General features: G+C 38.7%; 2 protein-coding genes and 1 long non-coding RNA gene across 3 annotated transcripts in view; 2 read left to right on the plus strand and 1 right to left on the minus strand.

Moving 5' to 3' along the window:
• LOC107612632 (1-aminocyclopropane-1-carboxylate oxidase homolog 4) overlaps positions 1-1,686 on the plus strand; it is a gene marked incomplete in the record, with an annotated part of 2,705 nt that extends 1,019 nt beyond the window's left edge. Inside the window, 2 exon segments of the mRNA XM_016314359.2 lie at positions 1-294; positions 1,305-1,686. Of these exon segments, the coding sequence (XP_016169845.1) occupies positions 1-294; positions 1,305-1,553 (543 nt within the window).
• On the plus strand, positions 3,574-5,516 carry LOC110269163. Its single transcript, XM_021116828.1, has 4 exons — positions 3,574-4,045; positions 4,269-4,708; positions 4,837-4,899; positions 4,997-5,516. The coding sequence occupies exons 1-4, from the start codon at positions 3,616-3,618 to the stop codon at positions 5,324-5,326; spliced, it is 1,263 nt and encodes a 420-aa protein (XP_020972487.1). The 5' UTR covers positions 3,574-3,615; the 3' UTR covers positions 5,327-5,516.
• LOC110271990 lies at positions 7,544-7,760 on the minus strand. The gene is made up of 2 exons (XR_002362969.1): positions 7,683-7,760; positions 7,544-7,611 (listed from the first exon to the last, which is right to left on the minus strand). It is a non-coding gene; the product is annotated as an uncharacterized LOC110271990 (long non-coding RNA).

Here is a 9,202-nt window from a genome sequence, read left to right on the forward strand (position 1 = left end):
GCGGTTAGAGTTGGGGAGTTAGTTATTGGTTTGTTGAGTGAGGGGTTGGGATTGGGTGCGGAGAAGTTACCGGAGATGGGTTTGGTTCAAGGGAGAGTGATGGTTGGTCATTATTACCCTCCTTGTCCTGAGCCTGATCTGACGGTGGGACTCACTTCTCATGCAGACCCAGGGGCTCTTACTGTGGTCTTGCAGGACCACGTTGGTGGGTTGCAGGTTAGAAGCAAAGATGGCTGGGTTGATGTGAAGCCTGTTCCGGGAGCTTTGGTTTTCAATATTGGAGATTTGCTTCAGGTTAGAACTCCAATACCCTCTCTTTCTCTTTTTCAAACAAATGATGCCATCCTTCTAAAGAAATTTATTTTGGTTCTTTTCTGAAAACCAGATTGAATTGAGTATATTTGCGTTGGAAAATACCGGAAACTAACTTTTAGGGCTTCAATATTAGCTGACTTTTATTTTATTTTTTAAGTTTAGAGCTTAGCGTTTATGATTTAAGATTTTTTTTTTTTTTTTTTTTTGTGACTGATTTAAGATTTTGTTAAGTATTTAAGATTTAATCATAGCAAATACACGAGGCTTGGATACATATTGGTTGAAAATTTGTTAAAGGCAGGGCTAAACATAAAAAATTGCAAATGCCTTATAGTCCACGGAAGTTCTGGTTTTCGTATAAGGACCTAGAACTTTGATGCGGACAAAAATGTGATAGTTGTGTTATATTATGCTGAATTTGGAGGTGAGACTGAGACTCTGAGAGACAGATTAAGTTTTTGTATTGTTTTGATGTAAAATGTACTGGACTGAGTTATGTCTTAATATTATGTTTGGTTTAAGATAAATATAGAGATTGAAGAATAGATTTAGAATTTGAAAAGTTAAATGAGAATATTTTTTAAAAAAATTGTTATAAAAATTTCTGTCTCTGTCTCTAAGATTATGTTTGTTTCCTGGGACTAGAATTGAGATGGTGGGACTGAGACTTTTCGAAACACAAAATTTCAGTCAATACCCCCACAAAGTGCAGACACAGCCTTAATGTTTTTATTAGTTAAGCAATATTACTTCAAAAAATAGCCAAAAATAATACTTTTTGAAATCTTCTCATCAGAACCACTTGCACAATATTTAGATTCTCTGATAACAAAGTTAAATGGACTATCGGATTAGCCAATGGACTGATTGATGTTGTAAAATTTGATCACATATTTTTGCGTTAATTTTGAAATATCTCAATGCTCTTCAATTCTTGCTTTCCTTGTTACCTGGATTTCTAATATAATATCCATTACTTTGGCTCTCAGATAATTTCTAACGAGGAATATAAGAGTGCTGATCATCGGGTATTAGCAAATTGCTCAAATGATCCTCGAGTGTCAATTGCTATTTTCTTCAATCCGGGTGAGAGGGAGAAAACCTTTGGACCTTTGCCGGAGCTAACATCAGCAGAGAAACCACCTCTTTATAGGAACTTCACATTCAATGAATTTATTACAAGGTTCTTCAAGAAAGAGTTGGACGGTAAATCATTGACAAATTTCTTCAGGCAGTGATGTAGACAGCACTTGTATATATATAGATTATAAGAATATTATTGGCTTCATATTTCACCAGTGTATTAATAGTCGCATGTGTTTCTTATTCACTTTTTATAAATTGTGTGAATGAAGACAAGAAACTTCACAAGAGGGTGGTCCTAACACAACTTCGAATATAGTTGTTTGGCTTTAGCCTGTGTAACTTGATACTGAAGAAGGACTACTCATAAAATTAAGACTAAAAGACAAATAAGTCCCTGACCTTTTAAAACGGGGACATTTTCGTCCCTCAAGATTGGAAAATACATTTCGATCCCCCACGTTTCAAAACGGGAGACAATTATACCCTTCCGTCCGTTTTGGGCCAAAAACGGCAACGGACCCAGCTGACATGGAGGGGCACTGAATGACGTGGCCGTTACGCTCGCTGAGGTGGATTGGGACGAAATTTAAGTGGACAAATTAGTCCCTGAAGTGCCAAACGACGCCGTTGCCACCATCCCCCATATTTGAACTTCGCATTCCCCATAACACCCAACCCTTACTCCATATATTACAGAAAACCCTACCAGAATAGAAACGCCCTTCTCCCTCCAAAAAAAGAACGACTTCCTATAGTTGAAAGCGGTGGTGTGGTCAGTCGAGGTGGTTGGTGTTGAAGGTTACGGCAAGCTTTGCGTGGAGAGGAAGCTGCCATCATCTACAGAGGTAAGGGTGATAATGAAAAGTTTGTGTGTTGTTTAACTGAGAATGCATGGGGTTGGGTTATGGGGGGACTGCAGATTTTTTTTTTTGTTTTGGGGTAAAAGAATGAGGAAAATGTATGTGAAGTTAACTGATTTAGAAATTTTGATTAGGTAGAGTTTAATCTCTGGTTTATCTACCTGTGGACAATGCAGATGGATGATATGTATGTGGTACCTGTTTTTCACCACGGAGGCCGTTTTGCTAGAAATCCCAGTGGAACTCTTGAGTATATTGGTGGGAAAGTTGAAAAATTTCCGAAAATGGACTTAGACTTTGTGAATTTTGGGGATTTGGTGACATTGTTCAAGGGTTTGGGGTATGCATCATATAGGACAGTATATTGGTTTGACCCAACTAGCAGTGATCTTGAGGGTGGACTGCACATTCTGAGAGGAGATGCAGGCATGAGAGTAAGGAGTGCAAGGGGTAGTGCTGCCAAAGGTGATGGGCCTACTGTGAAGACCAGAGGAACAGCCAAGCCCAAAGAAACTGAGCCAAGAGAAAAGCCCAAAAAGACCAGGCCTGCTCCGAAGCCCAGAAGGAATGGGCCTAATGCAAATCAACAAAGAAGTAGGCCTGCTGTAAATGCTGAAGAACCTGTTCCTAATGTGCAACCCAGGGATCTGCCTCCAATTGGACTCTATGTGAGTGAAGAGGTTTCAGATGATGATGATCCGATTTATGAGTATGCATCAGAGGAACTCCACACACCAGTGTCTTCAGAGGATGAGGGAGAAAAGCATGAGTTTCCAGTTTTCAATGAAAAAGGAATCCTGGAAATGGTTCCTCACACTGCTTCAGGAAGATCTGGGTGATGCACATCAATTTGGTTGGAACTTTATGTCCGACCAACAAAAGGTCAGACTTCTACATCACTACATATTAGTGTATCATGTTAAATTACTGTATATTAGTGTAGGATATTAATATAATGCATGTATGTGGTAGACATTAAATTTCTGCACATTGGTGTAGGATATTAAATCACTGCATGTATGTGTTTGAAATGGAATTTAGTGCATATATGTGTTTGCAATGGATATTAGTGCATAGGTGTGAATGATATTTTGAATACTGCAAATATGTGTTTGTAATTGAAGTTACTGTAAATTACTGAATGCAATTTAAACTGCTGCATATATGTGTATGCAATATTATGTGTTGGCAGGGTCTGCTACCAGCCTTAAAGGAGGTAATGCCGAGAGCACATCATCGGAACTGTGTGATGCACATGTGGAAAAACTTCATAAATAGGTTCAAAGATATGCACATTAGAGACATCGTATGGGACTGTACTAGGTGCACCACTGAACCAGAGTTCAAAGAGACCATGGAGAAGCTGAAGGGGGTGAATAAGGCAGCATGGGAGTATCTGATGAGGTTTGAACCAGCCACTTGGGTTAAGGCTTTTTTCAGTCATGGCCCCAAGGTGGATAACCTAACTAACAACATGTGCGAGGTATTTAATTCAAAAGTCGTTAAGTACAGAATGAAGCCAGTTTTGACTATGTGTGAGGAAATTAGGTGCTACCTAATGCGGAGAATGACCAAGCATATTAGGCTATTAGAGCACCATAGTGGAAAGCTTGCACCCGTTCAGGAGAAAAGGTTGCAGAGGCTGATAAAACCCAGCAGCAGGTGGATTGCCGAATGGGTGGGAGATAACGAACGAAAGAGATTTCAAGTTAGCAGAAAGCAAACCAAAGTAGATGTGGATTTGATCAAACACACTTGTTCATGCAATGTTTGGCAACTGACCGGTATATCTTTAATTTTGAGTGATTTTCTTTAAGGCTGATCTACTATAATGCTAGGTAATATGTTTTGAATGATTTCAGGGCTGATCTAATATAGTGCTAGGTAATATATATGTTTTGAATGCTTTTAGTGATGATGTAATATATTGCTATATAATATGTTCTGAACGATTTTAGGGCTGATCTAATATAATGATAGGTAATATGGTATGTGGTTTTGATTCAGGCATGCCATGCATTCACAGTATTGCTGCAATTAGAAAGAGGCATGACCAGGTAGATGATTATGTGCATCCCTGGTTATGTATGGAATCTATTCACAAAACATATGCACATTGCATAAAATCAGTTCCAAGTGAGGAATTTTGGGTAACCACTGACCAGCTGAGGCCTGCTCCACCACCCATCAAGCGACCTATTGGGAGGCCTAAAGTACACAATCGCAACAAGGATCCTGCTGAGGCTCATATTCAGGGTGACAAGCTTAAGAGAAGCTTTCAAGTGACATGCAGCAAGTGCAATGAGAAAGGCCACAACTACAAGACATGTAAGGGAGCACCAAGCAACCCAAACTGGAAACCAAAAAAGAAAAAAGCTAAGAAGACTGATGCAAACACAGAACCCTTGGAGCAGCTTCCCCTATCACAATCAGCCCCTCAACCAGAGGTATCCCTGCTATTGTTTAGGATCGATCTGTACATTTTAAATTTTGTCAGTGGTTACGATGTCCTATTAACTTTTTTTTAAGGACTAATTTGTCCATGTTCTTTCCTTGTTTGATCTATGTTGCATAGGATCAAAGCCAGACACAGACTGAAAGTTTGGCTGAGAATAGTGCTGTGCAAGAGAAGTCTACAGTAAGCATCCCCCACCCTAAATAATACACTCATAATCACAATCACTTTATTCATGTCAATGGATTTGAACAACTGAATAAGTCGGTTACTTTTGCAGAATCATGTCATCAGCCAGAATGCTGCAGCAACAACACCATCCGCTCCAGTCCAAATTCCATTCAAGCCTCCATCCCAGCAGCCAAGAATGGGGCAACCCAAAACCCCAGCTACTTCCTCCAAATTCAGACCCAAGCAGACAATCAGAAGGCCCCGAGCAAGTACAAATTCACCTTCAAATCCACCTGCAACTCCACCCCCAGATACAACCCAGACTCAAAGCACCAGTGCCAGTGTCGCTACATCAGAGGAGACCTTCAAAGTCGCTGGCAGTGAGGCCATAGGAATGAATTTCATCCCAACTCCTGTATCTAAGAATCAGAAGAACTGAACAATATTGAATGAATTTATGTTTTTTGTCATAGTCTTCAGTATAAATTAAACAACACTGTCTACTTATTGTAGTTTGGCAAACTTGTTTATATGCCAACCAGATGTTTTGTTATTTTGTGGCAAACTTGTTTATGTTTTGGATTAAGACAGATACACTGTTGTTCATATTTTGCTCATAATATATGCAGAATTACTACCTTATATAATAGCTGATTCACAGAATTACTATCTTATTTTTTGTTCAACAAAGGCAATTTTCATTGAATAGCCAACAATGGCAATTTTCATTACATCATCAACATTGTACATCAACTCATCATCCTCACCACTTTAAGATACATACAGCAACAACAAAAACTACACTAATCAAAGCAATATGCCACATACTCATTTTTTTCTCCTTCTCCATATATAACAGTTTCCTCTCCAACTCTTTCATTTTTTTCTCCAGTTCCTGGCTTCGCACCAGTTGAATTTTTCCTTCCAATTCCTGACTTCGCACCACATGATCTTCAATGTCTACACCTCCAACATCATCCACAGCACCCAATGCTTCAGACTCCATGGCCCTAATTTTTTTCAAGTGTTCATCAAGCCACACAAAATACCGGCAACACCGTTCTTTAACCTGGAGCAATTTTTCAGATAACACCATAATTAGACACAGAACACTCTCATCCAACTACTATAAAAATAATTGCTCACCTTGAAGAATGGACACCCGAAAAATATTCTATTGGGATTAGATGCTGTTCTTGACTTGTAAAGAATGGCATAAACGCCGCAGAAGCACTTCGGCGCAACCCCATCTCGATCACAAGCTCTAGCAACAGCGGATGAAGATCCCCGTCCAGGTCTTGTGCATGAAGAACCCCCCGCTCATCATGGACGATCGCACAAGCAGCGGCCATGGCTTCCACCTTGCGTTTGGATGAAATAGGGCTCACTGGTGGCAACGGCGTCGTTTGGCACTTCAGGGACTAATTTGTCCACTTAAATTTCGTCCCAATCCACCTCAGCGAGCGTAACGGCCACGTCATTCAGTGCCCCTCCATGTCAGCTGGGTCCGTTGCCGTTTTTGGCCCAAAACGGACGGAAGGGTATAATTGTCTCCCGTTTTGAAACGTGGGGGATCGAAATGTATTTTCCAATCTTGAGGGACGAAAATGTCCCCGTTTTAAATGGTCAGGGACTTATTTGTCTTTTAGTCTAAAATTAAATTGAAGTTTTGATGAGGAGGTCGGTTTTTTACCTATCTATACTCTCATGCATACACAACATAAAAATAAAGGGAGCTGCTATGGTGCTGAAAGAAAGATCCTTCAGCAGCTGCAGAGAGTGCATTTCACTTGGTGGAAGTAACACGTGTCTTGTTGAAGTGTTAATTATGTTTGCAGGTACTGCAGTTGGAGGCAAGTAGTTCAGTCGACGGTCTCACGGTTCAGAAGAATTGTGTGAGACTCCTTTATTAACATACAGATTAAGAAATAATAGAGTTTGGTTTAGGAAAATAAATAAAATTCAATAATAACGAAATTTTTTTGTTTCGATATTTGGACTCGATGGATGTGAAAACATTGTATGGACTGTGGATTATCATGGGCAAGTTAAAGAGAGTGGGACTTTTTTTTGCCTTAAGAAACATAAAAAAGAATTTGTTTTAATGACCAAAAATGATAAAAATGAAGTCCAATTTTTGTTATTTGCTCACGACAGCCAAGGAAGGGGATCTTTCTTTTAAGTGTGAGTGAAGGTAGTGTTGGAGTCCACCATGAAAACATTGTTTTAAGAACAATGCTAGAGAATCAAAAGGATATTAGCCAAAAATTAGTCAAATATCTTTGGGTGAATCCAAAATCTCTAAGAGTTAATATATATGAATGTTTCTTCTACTAAGTATTAGAATGTTTCTTTTTCATACTAAATGAATGTTCTTTTGTATATTTTTCGAATTTTTTTGTATTACAAATGTGAATGTCTCTATTTTTTTAAGAATTTTATTTTTTTTAAAATTTTATAGATATTTAATTATTTGTGCTAAAATATAATTAGATGTTTCTTTTGTTAAGTATTAAGATGTTTTTTTTTTTCATATTAAATGAATGTTTTTTTATAATTCTGTAATTGTGTAGTTTGCAGTCTCTTTAATCATCAAAACGATACCTAATATTCCAAAAATAGAAACTCCATCATCCACTATCCTTCTCAATGGAGATCGGAATCTTGATCTATTATGACAATGGGAGTAGGAACGGTAGCATCCGCATCACCTTGATTTCCATCCTGTTTATTACTATTATTAGTTTAGTGCATGCCTTTCACACGTGCAAATACTACTGTATTTAATTAAATACCTCCTTCATCACATCGGTTAGAGGTGTTGCTCGACGGATGATTGTAATTCTCGAAGATGACCATCTGTGCTGGAGCTTGCAAAGGCACGTGATGAGAGAATCGAACGCGTTCTTGCGAGTGACGTCGCGGTTGAGGATGGATAGGGTTTGAAGGAGGTAGTTGAGGAGGGAAGAGGAGAAGGTTGTGAGGGCGTCGCGGAGAGCATGGAAGTCGCTTCCAGCAGTATTAGTGGAAGAAAGAGGTCTGTGTGTGATTGTTGGAGATGGGTAGATTAATATGAGAGAGAAGTTTTTATAGATTTTAATTAGGTTTACTTAATTAATTTTAAATTTTTTAAATTTTAAATTTAAAAAATTTAAAATTAATTATTAATATAAATTAATATGATTTTGTTTAGTATTTTTAGTTTCATATACTTTTCCTTGTTTTAATATTTTCAATTCAATCCTATGTGGGTCTCTCACTTTCACTGAATTGAATTCAGAAAAAACCCTAAACCCTGCGCAACCCAGAAAGCATTCATCATTGCTCATCGCACACCAGAGATCCAACCAGCCTAACTGTTGTCGTCGTCGGCATAGATTGTGTCGGATTCTTGTCATTGTCCCTCCTGTTGTCCCAGTCGCACGAAGGTCCTGGTTGTAGCGTCGCCGCCGCGAAGGCTTGGTTGGCATCGTCTCTTCGAGGTCTATGTCTGTCCCCGTCCAAACTTACTTCGTTGTCTCTCTCGCCGTGGTTTCCATTCCCCTGTCACTGTCGGTATCCTTCCTTCGTGGCCGTCGATAACGTCCTTATCTTTAAGATATTTTTCGCTGTTTAACTCTGAGTTGCTGAGATGGGTTTAAGTATGAAATATTGGGTTTAATTTGAGTTGCTAAGTTAATAATACTGATTTTATTGATGTTTGTTTATTTTAAGTTGGTGATGTTCTGATTCGTGATGATTAATGCCCTTGTTTAGCTGAAAAGTTGTTTGTGATCATTTTTAACGAGTAGATCGTATTAATGTTGGTAAGATACTACTTGTGTTGATTAAAATGTAATGATTATCGTAATTATTAATGTAAAATGTAGAATCCAATGCGAGCAGAGCATGAACAACAATAGCTTGTCGGATCCCTTTTCCTGTTTGACTGGCGGAAACCCGATAGCTTGGTTTATTGTGCCTTGTAATTAAATTTAGTTGAGATTTGTTATTCCAACAGGTAGATAAAAAATTTTAGTAAAAGAATAACAAATACAAGTATAGTAATTGCTTTAGAAAACCAAGTCTCGATGCATTGGATATGATCTTGAATTACATATGGAAGTGACTCTAAGCGAGGGGCTAGTGATTGCGGGGGGAGCGAGAGTGATGATTATGAGGAGTCGAGCCATTAGAAATTTTAGCGGTGACGTGGCCGATGATGTATCTGGGGGGTTGGAAGACATTTCTGGATTGAGTGTGGACGACATATTAGAGAAGGTTTGGGATAGTATTGACAATGTGTATGAGTTTTCTGAAAATTCTATCCTAAGCT

Source organism: Arachis ipaensis, chromosome B01, assembly GCF_000816755.2.
Source record: "Arachis ipaensis cultivar K30076 chromosome B01, Araip1.1, whole genome shotgun sequence".
Lineage (NCBI taxonomy): Eukaryota > Viridiplantae > Streptophyta > Magnoliopsida > Fabales > Fabaceae > Arachis > Arachis ipaensis.

Bases quoted from the DNA above. Each gene is read 5' to 3' on its own strand.
- LOC110269163 (XM_021116828.1), top strand. From the start codon at position 3,616: ATGGAGAAGCTGAAGGGGGTGAATAAGGCAGCATGGGAGTATCTGATG. The intron at 4,046-4,268 runs GTATATCTTTAA...GTTTTGATTCAG, and splicing joins CAATGTTTGGCAACTGACCG to GCATGCCATGCATTCACAGT. The intron at 4,709-4,836 runs GTATCCCTGCTA...TATGTTGCATAG, and splicing joins AATCAGCCCCTCAACCAGAG to GATCAAAGCCAGACACAGAC.